The 25680-nt window shown below is 36.8% G+C and overlaps 1 protein-coding gene across 4 annotated transcripts in view; it reads left to right on the top strand.

The window, feature by feature from the left end:
- The first annotated feature begins 3786 nt into the window (after nucleotides 1–3786).
- The window catches only part of LOC148947046 (uncharacterized), a 132294-nt gene continuing 110400 nt past the window's right edge, over nucleotides 3787–25680 (top strand). For 2 of the 4 annotated variants that reach the window (XM_089096835.1, XM_089096833.1), the window contains exons 1-2: nucleotides 3787–4003; nucleotides 18789–18928. In XM_089096835.1, coding sequence (XP_088952961.1) covers nucleotides 18816–18928 — 113 coding nt within the window. In that variant the 5' untranslated portion in view covers nucleotides 3787–4003; nucleotides 18789–18815. Of the gene's footprint in view, nucleotides 4004–18788; nucleotides 18929–25680 lie in introns of those variants that run through there. The other 2 variants (XM_089096834.1, XM_089096836.1) reach the window with 2 other exon arrangements.

Below are 25680 nucleotides of genomic sequence, written 5' to 3'. Positions count from 1 at the left end.
AATGAAAATGACTTTCTAGTATCATCTTAATGTACTCAAAAATGGAAAACAAACACGATATGAAACTATTTATCATAATCAACATCTGCCCCCTCTTGTAATTCATAGGATTTATTCTAGACACTATGAAGGTAATAAAAAAGTATCTTTCAGCGAAACCTTTGCTAAGCTGCTATCCTAATTTATAAGATTCAGCAGGTCGTGTGTGTGCACTTGACAGGATTCGATAATTAAATAGCTCAAAAGAAGTGCGTTATATTTCCTTTGGGACAAAAAATCTTTAGCGGAAATTAAAATATAGAAACTTACATTTAGGTTTGCAGCTTGCATGTTGAGGGCTGTAGGGGCCATATCATTCTCGCCTTGCATTGGTTGTGAAGGGCGCGGGAATGCTTGTATAGGTGGGGTGGACGGACCAGCATCGTCATAGCCATATATATGCGTGGTACGCTGAGCTGAAGGTGTTGGCCAACGACCATACTGTACAACTGTTATTCATCTGTTATTCCTTAAAAAGAAGAAAAAAATTTGTATAAAATAATGACCCCCTGTTACGGAAGAAAAGAAATTAGTGAAAGTAAGATTTTTATGAAAGCCTCTTAAACTATTAATCATCTAAAGAGAAGGTAAAATCTATGAATACGAAAATGGGAGCATTTAAATTGCCTCATCCCTTCCTTTCCGGGAAGGTAAAACTTTGAAGATTTATCTAAATCATTATTTGCTTTCATCAATGTCATTTGAAAATAGAACACCCCTCATTAGGTATAATTGTCTACAAAAGCAACCTTTTTCCGTTCTGTTAATAAAACATGTCTTTGTTTAGAGTGCAAGAGACACAGGTCTAATTTTACCTACCCTCCCCCCTAAATTAAAGACTTTGCTTTCTAGCCTAATACTATCAGAGTTAAAAAGCATAGTTTTCACCCCCTCTCCCTCTGAGAATATAAAAGACACTTTATCGAAAGAAAGGTATAGAAAAAAGGAATAATATACACTCTAAAGGGCTGTTAGCATCTGCCTTTTACATAATTTTTATGTCCTAAAAATAACTGTCTTAATTCTGCAAATAATTCATTTCCCTTTCTCAGATCGTCTAGAATTATGCGAGCCCGCAATCTTAATCCTTTCAATGTGGTGCGACCACCCTTTGTTTTTATTAATTTAGATAAGACGCATGTGAAGGTTGTTTACGAAACCACACTCTCGAAATATAATCACACAAAGTTTTTGTCTATATCGCGAGTGTGCCAATCTTGATGGCTTTAAATGCATGTGAAAAGACAATTTGAGAAGCTACTTCAATTGAAAGAATTAAATGGTGATGAATGGTGGGAGGAGGTATGAGGGGTTTACGTAGTGGAAAAAAGAGCGTATTTACACTTTCTAACGACTATAAACATCGCGCAGTGGAGATTTTTTTTTTTTGGGGGGGGGGGTATACCCTGAATTTCAATATATTGGAGGGGGGGACTACAAAAATGATTTTATTTGGAAAAACTAAAGAAAAAATGCTACCCGGCTTACATTTAATAAATTTTATGCTTTACCCAACCCTCTCACAATGTGCAAATACATCCTTAGCTTATAGGCTTAAAATTTACAACGAGTAACATTTCACTGCGAACAAGTCCAAATAAATTAATACAATCAAAGAAAAAATGCTACCCGGCTTACATTTAATATATGCTATGCTTTACCCTCCCGCCCCCACAATGTGCGAATATATATACCCCGAATTCGTTTCTAAACTATTATTCATCCATTTTAATTTTATTAACTACACTTGACTTTTTAAGAAGTCTCCGTATAATGCAACAGTACCGAAATATCTCAATTAATTATTTATAAAATAAACTTACGGTATATAATTGGTTAACAATATCGTCAAGATTTTCCATGCTGCTTATTGTTCAAGAGCTTAAAATGAACTGTTACAATATCACAGATATACAATGCACTTATACTAATGTTTCCAGAGAAGCCATATTTAAAAATAGAAATGTCTAACTTGATTTTCATCATAGCCTATTACATAAAACCAGGCTAGAATTTCTTAGAAACAATAGGTCGTACCGTTAGCGGATCAATACACTTAGAAACATCCCCTGATTGGTCTAGAAAGAGACACGTGATCCTGTCCCGTTAGACTCGCTCTTATCCAGCAATGATATAAAATTCTGTCTGTATCCAAGAAACATCAAACATGCGGGTCAACAAACAGAACCATGAAACAAAATCATATAGTCATCAAACAGAAAACAACCATGAAAAAACATCAAAGAACACGCCCATCAATAAACAGAACTATGAAAAAACATCATATAACCATCAAACAGAACAGAACTATGAAAATAACATCAAACCAACCATCAACAAACAGAACCGTGAAACAACGTCAAATCATCAACCAACATTTAACCATGAATAAATTATGTAAGCCCAGTAGCTCCTGATAGGTTCCTACTGCCGTTAATTAGAATAAATAGCTCTGATGAAAGTACAAAATAAAACTTTAGTGTAAAGAGCGAGGTAATGACTAGGGGGCGAACCCAATCACATACTTAATAATTTCTGTTCGTCTTAAGTCTTGATGCAAATCCTTACTTTCAGTTGATTTTTTTTTTTATTTAATTTCTGATCTTTTTTAAATAATGCTGGGAAATCCAGTGCCCCCTTCATAGCAATGTCCTTTCCCTCGTGGAAAGATTCTCCCATGTAACTTCTGACCCCCCCCCCCCCAATTACCAGAAAAATCCCTCCTGGAAAACTTCTGTATACTTCCCAATAACCAACACTATGTAAATATTGGGCAAAGTTCATAACTTGCAGACCCTCCCCTGGGGACTTTCGGAGTATGTCATCCTCAAAAAATTATTATTGTATTTTCGATCATGCTGAACAAAATAGCTATCTAAAAATTTTGATCGGGTGACTTTGGGAAAAACATGAACATGGGAGGGAGCCTAGTTGCCCTCCATTTTTTTTGTCACTTAAAAAGGGCACTAGAACTGTTAGTTTCCGTTCGAATGAACCCTCCTTTGATATACTAGGACTACTGGGTCAATATGATTGCCCCTGGTAAACAAAAAACAAACAAATAAACACACATCCGTGACCTTTCTTCTGGCGAAAAATACAAGGTTCCACATTTTTGCAGATAGGAGCTTGAAACTTCTATAGTGGGGTTCTCTGATACGCTGAATCTGATGATGTGATTTTTATTAAGTTCTATGTCATAAAGTTCTATGACGTTAAGGGGATGTTTCCCCCTTTGTCGAAAATAAAGCAAATTTTTCTCAGGCACGTAACTTTTGATGGGTACCACTAAACTTGATGAAATATATATATTTGGAATCAGCATAAAAATATGATTATTTTGATGTATCTTTTAATGTATCTATTGATATCAAAATTCTGTTTTTTAGAGTTTCGGTTATTATTTGGCCGGGTCCCTCCTTACTTACAATTAGTTACCACGAACTGTTTGATTATTAGAATTTTTGTCTCGCAGCTACAAATTACTTTTTAGTTGAATTTAATAAAATTACTGATTTCTAAAATAGAATTACATGAGAAATATTTGTCACTATCCATTTCTTTTCAGAACAAATCTTTTAAATCCTAGCTACTATGGGCTGTGGTTCGCTCTTTACTAGGTTGCTTCTACAGTTGCAACCATTATTACACCGCTTACAACTTATTCGGACTAGCCCAATGAAGGCATTTGAGTAGCTCAAGAGACACTGGATGTGTTATGAAGACTAAGATGTCTCCCTTCCTGCCTCATTCTTAGTTTGAGCCGTGGGATGGAAACTAAAAATAATCTATTCCTCTCTCCGTCCATTCCCGAGAGTTGGAATTAAGTGTCAGTCTTTTGGATTCAAATTCTATCGTGGAATTTATGTTATTGTGTGTATTAAGAACATACTGGATTGGATACTAGACTATGTTTAGGGATATTTAAGGATATTTTGAAATATTTTAGGATTCATTCGAGAAGGTTTGATCTTTTTTCTATTGTGATATGTGTGCTCAAGCAAATTGAATCTGGGCTGTACAGCTTCCGTTTCTTTTTATCAAATTTGAATCGGGCTAAAAAAAAAAAAAAAAAAAAAAAAAAAAAAAAAAAAAAAAAAAGATGGGATACCGATTACTGAAAAACTACCCGTTATAGCTGCTCTATCTATATAGACCCATTCAGAAGTCGAATTGATCAAAACTGTAAAGAAAGCAACGGAAGAGCGCAAAAAGTAGTTAAATAGTTAATCCTGATAGAGATTCTGAGGGGGATGGGGCCTAATTTAAAAAAAAAATATAAAAATAAAAAAAACATATGAAAACGTATGAAACTATAGGAAAATTTATACAAATCTCGAAATTTTTCGGGGGACACAGCAGGGGTAAAAAGATCCCCAGCCTAAATTTATGGCACTACCAATCATTTCATGAAGATAATGGCTCAGGCTATTTGTTTTGTCTCTGGCATAACAAATGTACTTCACGTTATTTTAGCATAAATTTAATCAAGTTCAAAAACTTGTTTAGGTGTAATATATATTAAATCCTAGTCATTATTTAACTGTTTCGTTTCTCAATTTTTTAAATTTAGTGTGCGAATAATGTTAATTGTTTTAGTTTAATTTAGCAATAAGTGACAAGGTTGTACCCAGAAATCTATGCAAAACTCCTTAAGAAACTTTTTTGCGTGCTGACCGATGGCCCACGTAGCGCAGGGACCGATCTCCTGATTCTGTGCCTCCGGAAAAGAGTGCAATACGTCGTTGGGAACAAAATTCTATGCAAAGGGCCCCCTAAAAATATAGGAGCTTTAAAATTTATCTGATTGTATCTTTTTTTATCTTTATACTTCCCCTTTGTATACGTTTGTTTTTGCGAATTAGTCTCCAAAAACAAGTTTTTGCAAGTATAAATAGTTGTGCTCACAAATTTTGACAAGCTAATTTGACGGATTATAATAGATGAAATTTTCCTTTTATATCTTACAGAAGTAAGTAAGTATGTATTCGTGAGCAAACCAAACAAGTTATTTCACTCTATATACTAAACTAAAACTATAAAACCTAAAAAAAAAAAAAAACACAAGAGAACACTAATCTAATCTTAAAGTCTAAAATGAGGAAAAAAATACTAATCTAATCTTAAAATCTCAGATTAATTAAAATTAAAAAACACTAATTATCAACAACAACGAAGTATATAGTCTCATATTTCTTAAAAAAAAAAACGATAACGAGGTTTCTAACGTATTCATTACTTGCTGCTAAATTAAGACTAAACGAATATATAAGAACTAGTTCAGATAACCGCAATCATAGAGACATTCTCGTGGTGTATTATGAAGGACACTCAAATAAAAGACTGCTGCAAGTTTCAGGATTTTAGCCACGATGCCACAAGCTAGAAGAAACTTTACCCTTTTTCTGCGGGAAACTTTTAAGAAAACAATGGTCGGGAATAAACTCGGTCAACTGGTATTTTGACTCAAAAGAAGAAGCAGCAATTAAATCATCTGTACTCGAAAAGAAACGGCTTGGCCAATAGCTAATTGAAGTTTGAAAATCACTATACCACATTTCATATAATTTAGGTTTTATAAGCTGATGGTTTAAATTACAATTATTATCAAAAATACTTTGTTCAAACAGTTCAGAAAGAACTTCATTTGTAAATATACTATGAAGAGAGGATCTTTGAACTAAGGGGAAAAAAAGTGGACTAAAAATCAGCCAACTTTGAGGGCGGCCTTTGCGAGCTTATCTTAATGCAGCCAGTTCAAACGCTCTGATATGAATAGGTAACACACCAGAAATTGCTGCTTTACTTCTGACTGTGTAGATCAAAAACATTTGAAGATGGCCACGATCAAAATTCTTTGACCTGATTATAGTTTTCTCAGAATATTTTTTTCTTAAGAGCAACGATCCAAACTGGAACAGCATATAAGACTGTACATTCCACAACTAACTTGTACAATTTACTGAGTGCAGAAGGTTTTAGGCCCCAGGTTGTTTTTGCTGCACATAAAAGACGAGTTGAATATTGTTTAGCTGTTAATTAATTCTACTAACAACGTGGTCTGTCCATATTAATTTTGTATCCAAAATAATGCCCAAATATTTAACATTTTATTTCACATCAATAATATCACCACCAAATTTCAGAGTAAGTTTTGGAACTTTATGCTTATTAGTAAATAAAACAGCTTCAGTTTTATTTTTATCAAATTCAAGTTTATTTGTAAACACCCTCAGAGCTATTTCTTCCCGTTGACAAATGCTTTCTGAACTTATTATCACACAAATATCATCTGCATAAGCTTGTATAATACAGTTTTTTATCAATTTTCTCATTCAAAAGATCATTAGTGTTAATTAACCATAGAAAGGGAGATAAAATTTCACCCTGAGGACATGATTTTTCCAGAGCCCTAGAAACTTCATTTTGGTATATAACTACACGGTCATTAAAATAACTTTGAACTAATTTTATCAAACTTCCTGGACATTCTTTTTCTATCAATTTCTTAATTATTCCTGGAGCAGTATATGATGCCAAGCATTATCAAAGCCCCTTTTATATAAAAAAAAATACATAAAGTAAATTTCTTTTTAATTTATTATTTTCAGCAACAGTAACAACATTATCTACTGAATCAACTGTACTTTTCCCCTTACTAAATCCAAACTGCAAAGAAGAAATCCAATTCTTTTCACAACGTAAATTATTCAATTTCTGCATTATTACTTTTTCAAATACTTTATGTAGATTCGAAAGTACACTAATAGGGTGGTAAGAACGGGGGTTTCCATTATTTTTCTATCCATTTTTTCAAAATACTTAACACACTAGCTTTTTTTTCATTCCTTAGGAAAATAACACAAATTTAAACATGCATTTTGAATTCTTAGAAAAGTCGGTGTTATCACATTAATATTTTTTTTTTTCAAAACAAGATTTAAAATTTGATCTGTACCTGGGGCTTTCATTGGTTTCAGAGAATTTAGAATATATTTTAAAACATCAGCATTAATTTCATCTTTGCCAGAAATAACATATTGAACAAAATTTTTAACTTGCTGTCTCAAATCAGAATGGAACATATTATCATTAGCACTATCATCTTTTTGAAACCACTTTGCAAAACGTTTATCACGTGATTCATTCATCACCTGCTTCATTCATCTTACAGAAGTGTAAGCTGCAAAATGCTCATGTGTCTGTTAATTTTTTGGTTGTTTCTTCAGTTTCAGATAGTTATAATGAACAACTAGTAAAAAAAATATTCAATTTGTGTCCTATTAATACTGATTTCTCCCGTCATTGATTATTTTTCTCTTTTATAATTTTTTGTTTGCTTTCTTATTCAAATTGGGACCCTCGAAATATGTTCTTGCGTATGTGCCAGGCAATACCCATAAAATTTGGCAAGACGCTAATTTGATGAAATCTAGTGTTAGTCTAGTAAAAATACTGTTTTGACCCGGTATTTGAGCAACAGAAAATATTTTGGCACCAAAATGTTCAGAAAAATTCGCTTAATAACATATCAAAAACCGGCCAAAATTGGCTGAGCAGAAATACATCTTTTTCAGGGAAAAGAGGAAAAAAGTGGAGATCTCGAATTTAAATCTCTGCAATATTCTTAAAAGTCCGTTTCTTGTTAATTGGTATCTGGTGAGACCAAAAATGATACTAGAATTGGAAATTTCATCACTTAAACCCCATTTCCACCCTAAGTGAGCTGGGAAGGGAGAGAGGGGTGAAAAATCAGAATCTTAGTTTGTGCAGTATTGGGTAGATTGAAAAGTCGTTTTCTATTAATTCAAGTCTGGGGAGACCGAGAACGACATCAGAGTTGAAAAACTCCATCATTTAACTCCCCATTTCGGAAGGGGTAAAATACCATTTGTGGTATTAGAATAGTATAATGCATAATTGAAAAAAAATGTATAATTGAAAGGTTTTTTGCTATGAATTCAAGCTTGGGGAGACCGAAAATTATATCACAATTGAAAAATTACATCATTTAGTAACCCATTGCCAGCATAACCGAGGTCGTAGGGGAGGGGGGGTAATTTTACTTACAACGATATTTTTTGTCGGAAGTTTCTTTTTTTTTTCAGGGCTGAAGCGTGCAAATATGAACAGAAGATTTTCTTCAAATTCTCTCACAGGTCTGTCTTGACTCTCCCACTATTATTTTCACCCGACCCTCACCCTTTTGAACTAGGGGGTGTGATGAAAACATCCAAAGATTGTCATTTTTAACAAATTCAGATTTGACAAATTCGGCTATTATTGTAAGGAAAGCATGAAAAAGTAAAAACTAAAGGAAATAAGAGCAGAGACAAACACTTCAATCACAACTTCGTTTTCGATTACTATGACTCTGAAAGAATCACAACGTCGTTTTGATTAAAACTTCTGTTGAATAAAACATAGAATTTGGCTTAATCACATTGATTATCGAGATCATAATGATCCAAGGGAACGTTGAGGCTGTTTGTTCCATGGCGCTGGCGACAAGCAATAGTGCAGAAAAGGTCACTCTTTTCGCATGCATCGAAGGCTATCACAGTCGCCATTACAGCTGCAGTGAATCAGTTTAAAAAGGTTTTCATGAGTAGGCGGTATATCAGTCATAATGGGTATATAATCGTTTGACGAAAGTTTCCAGCAACAGTATTCAGACAGACCAGTTTCCAGCCCCAGATTTCGAGCGATTCTGAATACATTATTAAGCGTAATTTTCTGAACATTTTGGTACTAAAAATATTTCTGTTACTCTGTTGTATTTTGAAGAATAACGAAAGTTCGTCTACTGATCATTGATAGGAACTGAGAACTGACCGGTGCTTTGCCTCCATCTGAGGTAAGGCATTTCCCTAGGTGTTGTCAGTCTTGCGTTCACGGACCAAAATCTAAAATCATTTTGGCAGATGTATTCTGCAGATGTAATACTTTATAATATACATTTGTTTTGGCGAGCTCCTTGCTCGCCTTGTCTCTCTATCGCCTCTCTATCACCACCGTTTATTACAATCAAGGGCGTATCTATGAGTTTTGTTCGGGGGAGTTATTCTTTTTAGGGGGGGGGGGGGTCACAAAAAACTTAAAAAAAAACAATCAAAATGGGTTTATAAAATTTTTTTTTACGTTTTACGAGTTGGACCCCGCCCCCTCCGGAGGGAGGGGGGTTCGTACCCCGTAACCCCCACGCCTCTGGATATGGCCTTGATTGCAACTATCCTTGTTAGGTGCCTGGTGGATGTTTACCTGCTCGCGTATTACAATGGTTTTTTTTTATTGTTTATTCGGAAGTAATGTTTCAAAAAAAGTTTTCAGAGGAAAGTTAAAACCTAAAACGAGCAGAATTGAAATTGTGAAATAAGTCACACATAAATGAACATAACTTACTATGTATGAATAAATGGAACCTTAAACAAACATAAAGCTAGAATCAATAATCAGGTCAATCTTTAAACAAGCATAAATTACCAAAGACAAAGGTGGGGCTGCCACCTCCTTAATCCATATGTAGCTAGAGTTTATTTATACTTTACTGAAAACAATTTGTGCTTCTAAGAGTCGGTTTTTCAACAACAACGACAAAAAAAAATCACAACAATCTCAAATGTTTACAAATAAGAGCTACCACGAATATGAGTTGGGCTACCCCACTCCCCCTATTTCTCCAACTGCCCAGTGTTATTTGCGCTTGACCGAATACAAAATACAATTTGAATGATGTGGCTTTTATTGTCAAAACATCAATAAAAACACGAAGAAAATCACAATAACAATCAAGATTACAGAACATATAAAAAATTTCTTGAATACTTACATTTTGACTTTCAATTTAATTTTGTTATTTTAAAAAGAAATTTGTGTCACTATTCTCCTTTTCATTCTATTTGATTCAAAGGTGTATACAATTGTGTCTCAATCTAACTTTTGAAAGGGACATTGGTAGTTTTTGAAGCAATCTATTTAGTTTATTGAAGTAATATTTTTTATTCGCTTATCAATAAATGATTCACCAGTTGATTTTCGATACATTTAAAAGGAATATTTTTAAAAGGAAGAAAGTGATTATGAAAGTTGGCTGCATGTCAAATTAATGAAACAAAATGGATTGTTTAAAATATTAATTAAAAAAACAGTTCCGAAAAATAAGTTTTTTAAAGAAAAGTAAACACCATATTAAACTTAAGCTCCAAAGACATGGAAATCTACAACAAATCAAAACGACCATAGATTACTATTAAAGAATAAATGAAACCCAAAACGAACATAAATTAAATAAACAATCATGGCAAAAAAAACATACAGGTACTAAACAGTAAATGAGTAAATAAATCTTAAAATAAATAAATAAATCTTAAAAACGAGTTGAATATTCAACATATTAAATTGAATATGCAAATCAAGCTTGAAACGAATAAAAACCATTACAAACAACAGTTTGGGTTTTGCCTCGTTCTCTCACTGTAAAGGTCTAAAACCTATTGCATCATTGGTGCTTTACTGAAAACTATATATGTCTTGAACATTCTTCGCAAGTACAAATAAAATCAAACTGAAATTTTGATATGCAATTCTATTAATTATTGAAAGATCATCAGTTCAAGATTTTATTTGACTGTAATTTTGTTTTCATTTTCAATGCTGTAATAACTGGAAACGAAAATATTTGTAACATAATTCGTTTTCAGTGCAGCACCAATGACGCAGTAGGATTTAGGCTTTTACAGTTAGGGAAGGGGGCAGTGTCCAAACTCTTGTTTTTAGCGAAGCTATATTTGTCTTGGACAGTTTTGGAAATAATTAATAAAATTAAACTCCATATTTGATATATAATGGTATTAATTGCTGAAAACCCTTCAGTTCAAAATTTAATTTTTATGTTTATTTTCAATGTTATAAGTACAAAAGAAAATATTTGTAATATAATTCGTTTTCAGCAATGCGCCAATGACGCATTAGGTGTTGGACTTTTACATTGAGAGAAGGAGACACAACCCAAACTCTTGTTTGTTGTGGTTTTTATTCGTTTCTAGCTTGATTTGCATATTCAATTCAAGTTTCCCTCGTTTTAAGATTTATTTATTCATTTATATTAGTACCTGTTCTATGTTTTTTGCTATGCTTTTTTGTTATTAATATGGCCTTTACTTTTCGTTAAGAAACTTCTTTTTCAGAAAGTTTAATTTCTTTTCGCTTTTTGTTTTTCAAAATTCCCTATTTCAAAATAATTTAATATTTCAAAATAAATTAACAGTCTTGGCAAGAACTAATAAAATTAAACTGATTATTTGATTTGTAATGATATTGATTGTTGAAAGCTCAGCAGCTCAAGATTTTATTTCACTCATGGCCGGATTTACAGCTCTGACATTTCTAGGCCCAAGTGTTTTTGCCTCTCCGTTTTTTGCAAGATTTTCAGGAGAATTCCCAAAACTTCAAGAATGGAGAAAGCCGCAGGACCTAGTGGGCCTATTGGTAAATCCTGATCTGGTTTCACTGCAATTTTCATTTTATTTTCAATGTTGTAATAAGTACAAAAGAAAGTATTTGTAATATAATTCGTTCTAATAAAGCGTCAAATACACAGTAGGCCTTATGCTTTTAGCGTAAGGAAACGGGTTGTAGCCAAAATTTTGATGGTAGTGAAGAATATAGGTGCCTTGCACTGTTTTGGAAAGAGCTAATAAAATTAAACTGAATTCCCATGACTTTTGGAATAAAATATCATTAATAAGTTTTTAGGGTGAAGGGGCCGTGGATAGGGGGGCCAGGGGGTCAGATCCCATGATTTTTTGGAATAAAATATTGTTAATAAGTTGTTCTTTTCTTTTTGGGGGGGAGAGGGGGGGGTCAGTCCAAGGAGGACCAAGGGTCAGCTCCAATAAGTTTCTAAATGAAATATTGTTATTAAGTTTTTTTTTTTTTTTTTTTTTTTTTTTTTTTTTTTTTTTTTTTTTTAGGGGGGTAGGTCGATTGAGTGCTAGGGGTGAGTTGCCATAAGTTTTGGAATGAAATATCGTTAATAAGTTTTTTTTGGGGGGGAGTCGGGCCCTTCAGAGAAGGTCAGCATCAGCTCCCTTCAGTTTTGGAATAAAATATCGTTCATAAGTTTTTGAGTGGGGGTGGGGACTGGGCTTGTCTGATCTTTTAACTGTTTTCAACACCCTCGCATAAGAATCTTATATGCCCCCAGGGCATAACATACAACATTTTCCCCCGGGCCCTGGGGGGTTGTGTTGAACCTGGAGCTTTATTATCTTTTGTTTGGACTTATTTTAAAAAAAATAGCCCAAAATTCGATCAGATGGATTTGGGTTAAAGAGTTCAGGGGGGAAAGTTGCCCTCTGGTTTCTTTTGACTCTTAAGAAGGGAACTAGAACTTTCAATATACAATGGAATGAGCCCCTCCAAAGTTTATATTATCATTCCTTCTATAAAAACCTTATATGACCTGGGGTATAATTTACAACACTTGCCTCCGGGTTCTGGGGGTTGTGTAAACCCCGGAATTTCTATTATATGATCTTTGGTCTATTTCGGAAAAAATAGAAATCTCAAAAATTTTATTGGACGCATTTGGGGAAAAGAGTTTTGGTGGAGGGGGGGCTAGTTGCTATCATATTACTTTTGACTCTCAAAAAGGGAACTAGAACTTTCAATTTATAGTAATTTTAGTCTCTTTCAAAGTTTACCTCTTCCATAAGAACCTTACTTGCCCCTGGGCATAAGTTACAACCTTTCCCCTGGGTTCTGAGGGGGGGGGGTATGTTGACCTCGGAGTTTTGTTACCTCATCGTTGGACTATTTCAAACAAAATGGCTGTCTCAAAATTTTGATTGAATCCGTTTGAGGAAAAGAAGGTGTGTGTGAGGTGGGGGGGGGGGGTAGATGCCCTCCCTTCACATTCGGCTCTTAGAAATGTAACTAGAACTTCCAATTTCCAATCAAATGAGCCACCTCTCAAGTTTATACGACCACCCCTTACATAAAAATCTTATTTGCCCCCGGTGCATAACTTACAACACTTGTCCCCGGGCTCTTGGGGGTTGTGTCAACCCCGAAGTTTTTGCTTTCTTATCTTTAAACTATTTTGAACAAAAGGGCAATCTAAAAATTTTGACCGGATTTTGAAAAAAAGGCCCTGGGGGGACTAGTTGCCCTCCGATCACTTTTGACTCTTAAAAAGAGCACTATAAAAACCCCCCTCTAAAACCCACGAAAGATTAGTGTGATTTGCACTTTACTGAAAACGTATTATATTTCAAAGCGTTTTCTTTTTTTTATTACAGCATTAGAAAATCAAAATCGTCCTATTATCAGGACTTCTTTCTTTTATGTATCATTATCAGAGGCAAGACTATAGCGGTGCCTATAGTAAAGGCCATATGGCTCCAATGAATTATTATTATTTATTTACTTATGTGTTTTTCCCTAGAGGCACTTCAGATGGAAGGTGTGGTCGTACAAACTTCGGAGGGGGCTCATTCGATTGGAAATGGGAAGTTTTAGTATCAATATGACGTTTTCTACCATTTTGTGCCACAATACATCATTTTTTGCCGAAAGAGGGCCGAAATGCCAGACTATGCAATTTCTAAGAGCCAATCGAGTCTTCATGGCTTTGAATCAAGTTGTAGAAGCTTTGATAAAGGATTAGATAAAGCTGGAGAAAGATCTTTTACTAACGTCGCGTTGTTTATATTTAAAAAAAGAAAAATAAAACGACCGGATCCACCGGAAAAATAAAACATTCGGTTCAACATACCTCCCCCCCCCCAGAGCCCGGGAGAAGGGTTGTAACTTATGCCCTGGGGGCATATAAGGTTTTTATGGAAGAAGTGGTCATAAAACCTCGGGGGGGGGGGACTCAAATGTTAGAAATTGAAAGTTCTAATTCCCTTTTTAAGAGCCAAAAGTGATTTGGTGGCAACTATCCCTCTCCCTCCTAATCCTCAATAAAATGTCCTCCCCAAATATGTTCCATCGAATTTTTTGTATGGTCATTTTGTTCAAAATAGACTAAAGATCACATAACAAAAACTCAAGTAATTACACAGCCCCCCAGAACCTGGGGGCAAGTGTTGTAGTTTATGCACCGAGGGCATATAAAGCTTTTGTGGAAGGGATCGTCGTATAAACTTCGGAGGGTCTCATTCGATTGTAAATCGGAATTTTTAGTGCCCTTTCCTAGAGTCAATAGTGATCGAATGACAACTAGCCCCACCCCCCAAAGCCCTTTTTTCCCCAAATGCATCTGATCGAAATTTTGAGATAGCAATTTTGTTCAAAACAGTATAAAGATCAAATAACAAAAACTCAGGGGTCAATACAACCCTCCAGAGCCAGAGGAGAAGTGTTGTAAGTTATGCCCCGGGGGTAGATAAGGTTTTATGTAAGGGGTGGTCGTATAAACATCAGAGGTGGCTCATTTGATTGGAAATTGAAGGTTCTAGTTAACTTTCTAAGAGTAATCAAAAGTGATTGGAGGGCATATGCCCCCCCCCCCCCACACCTTCTTTTCCCCAAATGCATCCGAGAAAAATTTTGAAACAGTCACTGACAGTCCAACGATCAGATGACAAAACTTCGGGATCAACATAACACCCCGAAATCCGAGGGAAGGGTTGTAGCTTATGTCCCGGGGCCATATAAGGTTTTTACGGAAAAGGTGGTCGTATAAACTTCGGAGGGCACTCAAAATGATTAGAAATTCAAAGTTCTAGTTCCCATTTCAAAAGTCAAAAGTGGTCCCATCGCAACTACCCTCCCCCCTTCAAGCCTAAGACCATAAGTCTCCAGTGTTTTATTTTTTCCCCAGAGGCACTTCAAATGGAAGGCATGGTTGTATAAAGTTCGGAGGGGACTCATTCGATCGAAATCAGAAAATATGGCGCTCTTTTTAAGAGACAAAAGTGATCCGAGGGCAACTAGTCCCTCCAGGGCCCTTTTTTCCCAAATGCACCTGGTCAAAATTTTGAGATAGCCATTTTGTTCAAAATAGTTTAAAGGTAAAAAAGCAAATACTTCGAGGCTGACAGAACCTCCCAGAGCCCGGGGGCAGGTGTTGTAAGTTATGCACCAGGGGCATATAAGGTTTTTATGTAAGGGGTGGTCGTAAAAACTTCAGAGGTGGCTCATTTGATGGGAAATTAAAAATTCTAGTTACCTTTTTAAGAGTAAAAAGTGAAGGGAGGCATCTACTCCCCCCCCCATCTCATACACACTCTCTTTTCCCCAAACAGATCCAATCAAAATTTTGAGACAGTCATTTTGTTTGAAATAGTCCAACGATCAGATAACAAAACTCCAAGGTCAACCTACCCCCCACCCCAGAGCCCGGGAAAGGGTTGTAATTTATTCCCTGGGGCAAATAAGATTTCTATGGAACAGGTAAACTTCAGAGGAGATTCAAATGACTAGAAATTGAAAGTTCTAGTTCCCTTTTTGAGAGTCAAAAGTAATCTGGTGGCAACTAGCCCACCCCCCCCCCCCAACACTCTTTTCCCCAATTGCGTCCAATCAAATTTTTGAGATTTTATTTTGTGCAAAATAGACCAAACATCATATAATATAAACTCCAGGGTTTACACACCCCCCCAACACTCGAAGGCAAGTGTTGTAAATTATGGCCGGGGGCATATAAGGTTTTTATAGAATGAATGGTCATACAAACTTGGGAGGGGCTCATTCTATTGAAAATTGAAAGTTCTACTTCCCTTTTTAAGATTCAAAAGGGCCTAAGTGCAACTAGCCCCCCCGCCCTCCTTATTGCAAATCCATCTGATCGAATTTTTGGACTATTTTTTTAAAATAAGTCCAAACATCAGATAAAAAAAAACTCCAGGTTCAACACAACCTCCCAGAGCCTAAGGGCAAGTGTTGTATGTTGTAAAAACAACTTAGTAACGATATTTCATTCCTAAGTGCAACTAGCCCCCCTGCCCTCTTTATTGCAAATCCATCTGATCGAATGTTTGGGCTATTTTGTTAAAATAAGTCCAAAGGTCAGATAATAAAACTCCAGGGTCAACACAACCTTCCAGAGCCCGGGGGCAAGTGTTGTATGTTATGCCCTGGGGGCATATAAGGTTCTCATGCGAGGGTTTTGAAAATAGTTCAAAGATCGGACAAGCCCAGCCCCCACCCCCACTCCAAAACTTATGAACGAAATTTTATTCCAAAACTGAAGGGAGCTGACCCCTGGCCTTCTCTTCAGGGCCTGACCCTCCCCCAAAAAAACAACTTAGTAACGATATTTCATTATTATCGTTTCAGTATTATCGATATTTTCTGGCAACTTACCCCTAGCCATCCATGGCCGGACCCCCCCCCCCCTAAAAAAACAACTTATTAAAAATATTTTATTCCAAAACTTATGGGAGCTGACAGCTGGTCCTCTATGGCCCGATCCTCCTCTCTCCCCTGAAAAAAATTTCAATGATAAATCAGAGGATTTGACTCCTGGCTCTCCTTCCTTGGCCTGACCCCCTCCCCCCCCAAAAAAAAACAAAAAAAACAACTTATTAAATGTATTTTATTCCAAAAATCATGGAAGCTGAACCCTGGCCCTCCCTCCACGTCCTGTTCCACGCCCCGCCCCACCCTTAAATTTATTAAGGATATTTTATTTCAAAAATCATCGGAATTCAGTTTAATTTTATTAGCTCTCTCCAAAACTGTTCAATTGAGAAGACTGATTTGGAAGAAAAGTACAATATCTAGTGGCCTTGTTAACTAAAAACAGACATCGTTACGCAGCAATATGGTGTTTTCTGCCATTTTATGCCACAATACATCAGTTTTTGCCGAAAGAGGGCCGAAATGCCAGAGTATGCAATTTCTAAGAGCCACTCGAGTCTTCATGGCTTTGAGCCAAGTTGTAGAAGCTTTGACAAAGGATTAGATAGATTAGAACGTCGGGTTGTGCATATTTAAAAAAAGAAAAATGAAACGACCAGAAATTAACTTAAAAAATTCTTTCTCAAGTAAAGAGCGAAGTTGTACCTTAAACGATAACAATTATTGCTTAGCAGATTACGCAAGATATATCTATAAAACTAGCTTCAGTAAACTGATTCTTGATACTTCCTGATATTTGTAGAATTCTAAAAACTAGTGCTTTACTGAAAACTGAGTTTGCTTGAGTTTTTTGAAGAAGTATAGTTGTATACCAAAAGTTATCGACGCCATGGACGGTTGAAAGACTATTGAGAATCTGATAAAATTAGTCTTTTATTTTCTGCTTGCTGCTTATGCAATTGTTCGCTCCTAAGAGAATCTTTTTAGTGTCGGTTTTGAGTTTTCAGTAAAGTGCTAGTTTTTAGGATTCTAAAAATATTGAAAAATATCAGGGGTCCGTTTATTTGAGCTAGTTTTGTAAACATATCTTGCATGATCTGCGAAACAAATAATTTTTTGCTCATTTTAAATTTCAGCTTCGTTCCTTACTTTCGGAAGAATAACTTTATTTTTTCCCAAACTAGTTCTTTTTAGAAGCCAACATGTCTATGCTTTATGATAGAACTCTTGGAATTTCTCAAAGCCTGGTAATGCTAAAAATATGCGCCGAAGCGGATCTATTCAGCGTGAATACTGCTTATTGATCTCAAAGGTATTTATGGATTAGCTCTGTCAAGTAAAGTCAGGTCATTAATTTGCCAGAAGTTAAACGAACTCATATGCGGATGATACCCTCGACCTCAGTCGGACTGTTGAGGGTGTCTCAGAAAATCTTGCCTTCTACCTGATGAATACCGTAATTTTTGCTGCAAATTCACTTCGGTTAAATCAGTTGTTCTTCTCGATTCCCGTGACGATCAATTATTTCAAACTATATCACTTGCTACTTCGTTATTACGACACTTGACTGAACATCATACCAAGGCCTCCCTATCGACACCTCTATCCGCCGCACTAGAAGTCTTCTTGTCACTCACATTTCTTGCCTAATCTCTGCCTCTTATGTTTTGATTGTTTCTGAGAAGCTTTATTTCAGTTGTTTTCACATCACTAGTCTTTAAAACGCTCTCGCGCTGTCTCATATCCTGTTCCTTTCTGTAAAATACTCATTAAAACTGCTCACAAATGCATTACACCTTTTTTTTGCTTGGCGAAGCTTTTGCTTCGCATGCCACTATGAACGCGCAACTCAGGAACATTAATAAATATAGCATCACACATCCAGAAATCACAATTTCATTTTGTTTTTTTTTTATGGGAAGCATTTTCCTATCAATAAGATGTTCATTTTTCCATTAATAATACCTTTCTCAGTTGAACCAACCAGTTTTCTAACCGTCTCCATCCCGAATACGGCATTCAAAAGCATTACTCTTTGATGCCATGTGGCACTCAAAAGAAGTGCTATCATTTTCAAAAAGTGTGTAACTGCAAGTATTAGCTTTCATATGAAGCTTTGTTCAATCTACGACTCTCCAGTGGCTTATTAAAGTCGGGTAAAGAAAAAGAGAAAATAGTTTCTTTGAAAGCGCCTTTTTTGAAAATTGTGGCTACTGTGAGTTGAGGGTTACTCTCCCATAGTATGCAACTATCGCTGCAATTAGGATATGTGACTGTTTACTTTAGAAAATGCAAAATGGCCAAATCGTAACCTGTGTTACTAGTAATGAAACACAACATTTTAAAAATGTAAATTAGTTTTTTAATGCAAAATTGCTTTGTGACAGAGTAACTGCCTATGTTATGTATATCCGCAATCTCATTCTTTTGTTTTGCAGACTGGAGCATAAGAAGTAAACACTAAAATGGTGGTGGGAGGAGGTGTGGCAGGTGGCCACGATATCAACAACATCATGGGTGGACTAGAAAGCACAGGAGGGGTCATGCTGCATAACCACAAGCGGAAGCTGCGGCAGAGGTAAGTGTACCTCGTTTTATGCAGGTTGGATATTTTTAAGATTGAATGAGTGGGATTTGGCTATACGAAGAAAGTGCAATTTTTTTGTATTACCATGTAAATTTTTAGAAGAAGTAAATTCTCCCAGTTTAACCTCCCTATCTCACTGCGCATGAATTGAAATATCACCTTCTTTCTTTTAGGTTTTGAGCTAAATTTACTGTGCGAAAGCAATTTGTTATTTGGCTATTTGTTAAAATTAAAAATAAATTAATATTTTCAGAATGGGCAGTTTTGTATATATTATATTATCTTTTCTTAACCTAGGGAGGGCAGTGATTCTCGGGGGGGGGGGGTCGTGATGCCATAGACAAGGGATCATAGTCAGTCAGATACACTAATCGTTAATGTACAAAAAACTATTTATTTATTTATTTGTGTTTAAATGAAACTTAGTCTATATGCAAACGCAAAACTAAAAATTAGAAAAGTGCATTAGCATGGATTAGTCTTAATAATAGGTTTCTAACCCGTTAACGATGAAGATGTTTATCATCCATGTAACAAGACAAAGTGGAGTAACACAAAACAGAAACTTAACATTTATTAAACGTTGAACATAAGAACCAAATTGTATTGCTACGAAAGAAAATACATCTGACAAAACATGAAATTTATAGGCTAGTCTACGTAAAAAATGAGTGAAACCTAGAAAAAATTGCAACACAAATGTTATTTGCACGAAAATGTTCATAAAAATCGGGAGAATAACGTATTAAAACTACGCAAATATGTAAACCCGGTAAATAACCCAAATTGTACTGACATGCCTAAATTTTACTTACTTAGTCCTCCTGAGTCATCTGGGGCGCATAGGGCATCGAAGAAGCCTCGTTAAACGTTACGTATTGGCACTGCGACAAGTACATCCTCCCACTGGGGTTGTATTGATGTGTGAGCACTACGTAGATCACGATCGTACGTGCGTCTGAGCGTGTTTCTCGGTCTTCCCCTCTATCGACGCCCACGCGGCTGCCATTGTTGAACCTGGTTCGGGATTATTGAGTCCTCCATACGAGGGACGTGGCCAAGATATCTCCATCTCTTCTTCTTAATCACTTCAGTAATAAGTGGCTGTCCAGTTCTTCTGCGGACCTCAATGTTGCTGACTCTTTGACGCCAACCGATATTCAGCACGCGTCTCAAGCACATATTTTTGAAAGCTGTGAGTCTTTTCTCTATCCCAACATCTAGTTTTCAGCACTCACCGGCATACAATGGCATGGACAAAACATTGCTATTAAGAAGTCGCAGCTTTCGTGAAAGCGAGCACTTCTTTGATTTTCATACTGGCTTAAGTTTGTTGAAGGCAGCATTTGCCATGCCAATTCTTCTCTTGACCTCATTTTGAACTTTTTCTGTGTAATCGACCCAGCTTCCAAGGTATTTAAATTCATGGACTTGTTCGACTCTACGATTTTTGTGCAGGAGCTCGACTGGCGAGCCTGATGTTGCCATTGATTTAGTCTTGTCTATGTTGATGTTTAGGCCACCTTTCTCTGCTTTAATGCTCACTTTATTAAGCAGCTCCTGGAGTCGCTGCGTTGGCATTTCCAGAAGTACCATATCAACTATAAAGTCAAGGTCTGAGAGGATTTTATTTACGACTGTTATGACTAATCCAGCAGCTTCACTCAGAACGTAGTCCATTAAAACTACAAATACAAAGTGTGATAAAATGCATCCCTGTTGCACTCCTGACATAATTTTGAAGAAGCTAATTGTTCCATTCTCTGTCTTTATGCAACACTCCGTATTTTCATAAAAGGACATGATCAAACTTATTATTTTCTTGGGGACACCATAATACTGTAGAATTTCCCAGAGTGTGTCACGGTCCACGAAATCGAAGGCCTTTTCAAAATCAATGAAGAGCATGTATACTTTGTTGGACCACTAATTTGCTTCTTGTATCAGAGTCCTGAGTGTGAATATGAGATCTGAAAAAGATCTACCTGTCTGAAAGCCATGTTGCTCTTCTCTCAGATACGGATCAAGAGCTTTTTTTCAGTCGTTCGAGTATTACAAGCACTACAACCTTACTTGGTACTGATATTAGGTTTATACCTCGCCAGTTATCGCAGTTAAGAGCATCACCTTTCTTAAATATCTTAGCAATTATCCCTTTGTTCCAGTCGCCAGGGATCTTTTCAAACTGCCAGACTGTTGCAATCAGTGTTATCCACACTGAGAGGCATGTCCTCATTGATGCCTTGATCATTTCCGAAGTTATGCAGTCTTCACCTGGCGATCTTCTATTCTTCATTTTCTTCACTGCAGCAAGTATTTCCACAGATGTTGGGGGATTTTTGTAATTTTCAGGTTAAGAAATGGCGTAGAAGGGATTGCTTCTTGGTCAGTTGGTCTTGGTCTATTTGAAACCTTTTCGAAGTGGGATACCCATCTCTCATCAATTTTCTCAGTTTCGGTGAGAACATTTTCGCTCTCATCTTTGACTTGGCTGGATCTGCTCGGCAGCTTTCCTAGAATTTCATTTGTGAGCCTGTAAACTGCTTTGGAGTCTCCTTTTATAGCTGCTTCCTCTGCTAGTCTAGCCTTCTCTTCTAAACATCTCCGCTTGTCAGCTTTTGCCGACTTTTTGATTTCTTTGTCCTTCATTCTATATAGTACATTTGCGAAGACTGAAGTTCTGTCGCTGCTAGCACAGAAAATTTGCTGTCTCAAGTCATTGCGCTCGTCGATTAGTTTCCAAGTTTCCTGCAATATCCATCTTTCTTTCGGTTTCTTCTTATACCCGAGCACATCCCTAGCAACTTATAAGTTGTCTTCATTTTTTGCCATGCTGTTTCCGGACTGTCTGTGCTGTTTTCTATTTCAAGCGGAGCGAATGAGTTCTTCAACTCCATAAAAAATTTTCTTCGGGTTTCTCGGACATGTAACTTATCCAGAAAGCTTCGTAGAATTCGACTTTGCGTTTTGGGGCGCTTTCAGTTTGACTTTCAATTTTGCTACCATCAGGATGTGGTCCGACTGGGCATCTGCCCCTCTGAAGCCCCGTACGTCCAGAAGACTTGTCCGCCATCTCCTTGAGATTAGGAAATGATCTATTTGGTTCTTCGTCCTGCCGTCTGGCGAGATCCATGACTGTTTGTGGATGGTTTTATGTTCAAACTGAGTTGTGCCGACCATAAGATCATTACTCAGAGCATAATGTACCAGGAGGGCTCCGTTTTCATTCATTTCACCAAGACCGTGTCTCCCTAGGACTTGTGGACAGTAGTCTCTTTCTACTCCTACCTTTGCATTGAAGTCCCCAACCACACAAAGAAGGTCATGTGATGGGACTTCTGATGTTTTTGACTGAAGAGCTTGGTAGAATGACTCCTTATCAGTATCGTCTGCATCATTTGTAGGAGCATAACATGCAATGATTGAAATTTTCAGATGCTTGGTAACAAATCTTGCAAGTAAGCATCTCTCACTGACTGGCTTCCATTCAACTAGTGCTCTACCGGCCTGGTCAGACAGCATTATCCCAACTCCAGCCTGGTGCCGGGATTCATTTCCGCTGTAAATTAGTGATTAACCCTCTCCTAGTTGTTCATGTCCAGATCCAATCCACCTGACTTCGCTTAGAGCAGCGAGATCTAGCTTATACTTCTTCATCTCTCTGAGTACTTGTTCAGGTTTTGTCAGCTGGTTTAGTGCCCTTACATTCCAAAATCCAAATTTCGTATTAGTTTTTGCTGTCATAAATCGTGTCCGTGGGCGTACTGAGGTTGTCGTCAAATGGTGTATTGGGGTATCCGAGGCTATCTTCGATGTTTCTTTTGCAATTTGGAATTTTACGGGGATAGGTCGCAAGCCCATCGCCCAACCCCCCTCATTTTACGGACTTGGGACCGTCATGCTCCACCGACCTTTGGCTGGGATTTTTGGCCGGGCATTTTAGCCCGGCCAAAAATGCTCTGCTAAAATTTTACAAAATCCCACAAAATTTAGGCACGAAAGACCTTATCACCTCAAATTCATTTAGCCAAAGCTTCTTAGGTAGCTCATAATTGAGAGAAAAATCTAAAAACCCATTATCTTTTTAGCGTTCGAAGTTACGCGAAGGATGTGTGCGCATTATGTTTACATATTAGAAATCATTGCCCATTAGAAAAATTATTTTCTGCTAGTGTTTTAAGTTTTGAGGAGTCCTGATAAGGCATCTTTTACAGACTTCACCTATAAAGGAGGCTCCAGGTTTGATCTAGTGTCCCCCAGACCTTCTAACCGCTACGTTATTGATGGAGCTCAGGTACTCCACAGGATGCCATAGCAAGTTGAGCTATGTTATGGGGATTTCCCTTACTTTAGACAGCATTTCGAAAATGCAAAGTAAATTTTTGGGCTCACACGGGCAAAACGCAGCAAGGTTGCCTGCTTCAGTCTTCAACCAAGACACAGCTTCGAAAAATGAACTGGTTAAAACCGGATTCAGCTTTTAAAAGGATGAAAGGATTAAAATGCTCTTCTCCCCACGACATAGGCTTTTCTTCAGCAACCCGTCAACGTCGAAACCCTTTTTCAACCCTGAAAGACTTACACTCACATCCTCAGCTGGCGTGTTTCTGACTTAACCCCCATTTGAATCAACCTTGCTCAACTCAACCCATTTAAGTCAATCCTCGTTCAACTCAATTCTCGTCCAGTTCAAGCGCCATTGCCATCTACGTCGACTGAATTCCCATTCAACTCAATCTCTACTCAACTCCAGTCCGGTTAAGTCAACCCCATTCAACTCACCCCCGTGTAACTCAGCCCTCATGTAACTCAACGCACATGCAACCCAACCCCCATCAATTCAACGCGATCCAACCTGAGCTATTGCAAGGGTTGAATGGAACGAGAGTTGAGTGGCACGGGGTTTGGTAAAATGGGTTCAGTTAAAAGGGTCTGAGTTACATGAGGGCTTAGTTAAATGAGGGTTGAATTGCATGGTGGTTGAGTTGAATGATGGCTGAGATAAATCAGGCTTGAGTTAAACGGGGGTTAGGTTATACGGGGGATGTGTTGAACGAGGGCTGAGTTGGATGGGTTGAGTTAAAAGGGGGTTGAGTTATATGGGAACCTTCTGACCTCCTCGATGCCACTTCTATCGAGTCTTCCTTCAGATAACTCAGTGGAATGGAAGTTCTTCCAGTCTGGACCCTGCAACTTGGGGCTGGTATCTTCAAGATCGTAAAAACTTGTGCCAGTCATGATAGTTGCGAAACATATACCAGAGCGGCTAATTGCTGTCATCACGTGTACGTACAAGTCAGGCTGTAAAACATTGAGGTGCTAGTGCCGAAGATCTGGACTATAATTCTCTCCTGCTGGTTCAGAATGCTTAGACGAGAACCGCATGACCATTGTCGAGGACCAGCAGAGCCAAGACGAGTGTGAAGCTGAAACAGACTATTAACGTAAATTCACTGCGAAACAATCAATGCTGTGATTCCAAATAAGATGCATGTGATTCCAAATACGATACTAGTCAGTTTTAGTCAAATTTGTTTCTTCCTTTTTATGCGATTTTCGTAAGCTCTTGCCAGTGCCAGTCGAAGTGCATCTTTGCTTTTGAATACTGGACCCTCTGTTGGTTACTTCTAGCCATGGTTCAAAGATGCATAAAGCCTTGTGATTCGAATCAAAATAACCTTTTTTCTAGTATCACAAGCACTTTGTTTTTACAATTAGAAACTTGTTTTGTAAATGTTTGCTGGGCAGTTATCTTTTGAAAATATTTGTTTTCTAGTCCTCTTGAAGCTCTTACTTTGACTATCTTTCTCGGGAACTTTGAAAAACAAGGGAAGCAAAAATTAATTTATGAAGATCTTTCAGTATCATTTCAATTGTTTTCCCCCTATAAAAATTTTAAAAATAATATTGTAGATTTTTTCTACTTCAGCACCCGAGTTCTCAATTTGAATTAGCAATGGAAAAGAGGATCTTATTTTCTGAATTTCTGTTGACAACCAATTTTCAGTATTTTGTGAGAGCACTTTGCCAAAAATTTTAAATATTAAAAATTATGATTAGCGAAATCAAATTCATTTAGATACGATAAGATAAGAGCCATTACTATACCTTTTTAGATTGTTTTTATCATCCCTCCAAAAAAGGAATCGTTGAGCAACAAAATCATGACGAAAAACAAAAGCATTAAAATTTCTGCAATTCAAAACATGAATTAAAAGAAAATACCACTATATATACCAAACAGATACAAAGTTTATTTGTCCATTTTTGTATTTTATTTTCTTTTAAAAATACAGGGGCGACCTTCCCATCGATTTTGAGACACTTACTTTTTGTATCTTTATTATTAAATTAAAAAAGTCCCCCTATATTTTTAAAAAAACTTTTCTTTTTCGGTAAATCAAAATTTTTTAGTAAAGGCACCCCCCCCCCCCCGCACTAGATAATGAATAATTGACAATCTTCTTCAATGGTGAGACTCTTGATTTCCCATACCCAAATTTGACTTTCAAGTTAAAAAGTTAAATCAAATTTCACGATCGCATTGTCAAGAAGAATCATATTTTGGTGAAATAAGGAATTTGTCACTGAGCTAGAATGGTAGATCCGTTGGATTTTAATGCCACATCGATATCAAGGATTTAGATTATACGAAAATTGTGAGACGGAACAGATATAGTATCGAAATTTGACTGATGAATTCAGATGTTTTAAGATAGACTTGTTAGGGATTTACGAAGCTC

The sequence above is a fragment of the Artemia sp. Qi Xiang Cuo genome, chromosome 11 (genome assembly GCF_049724085.1).
Source record: "Artemia sp. Qi Xiang Cuo chromosome 11, ASM4972408v1, whole genome shotgun sequence".
Lineage (NCBI taxonomy): Eukaryota > Metazoa > Arthropoda > Branchiopoda > Anostraca > Artemiidae > Artemia > Artemia sp. Qi Xiang Cuo.
This window is presented reverse-complemented; position numbering and strand designations above follow the sequence as displayed.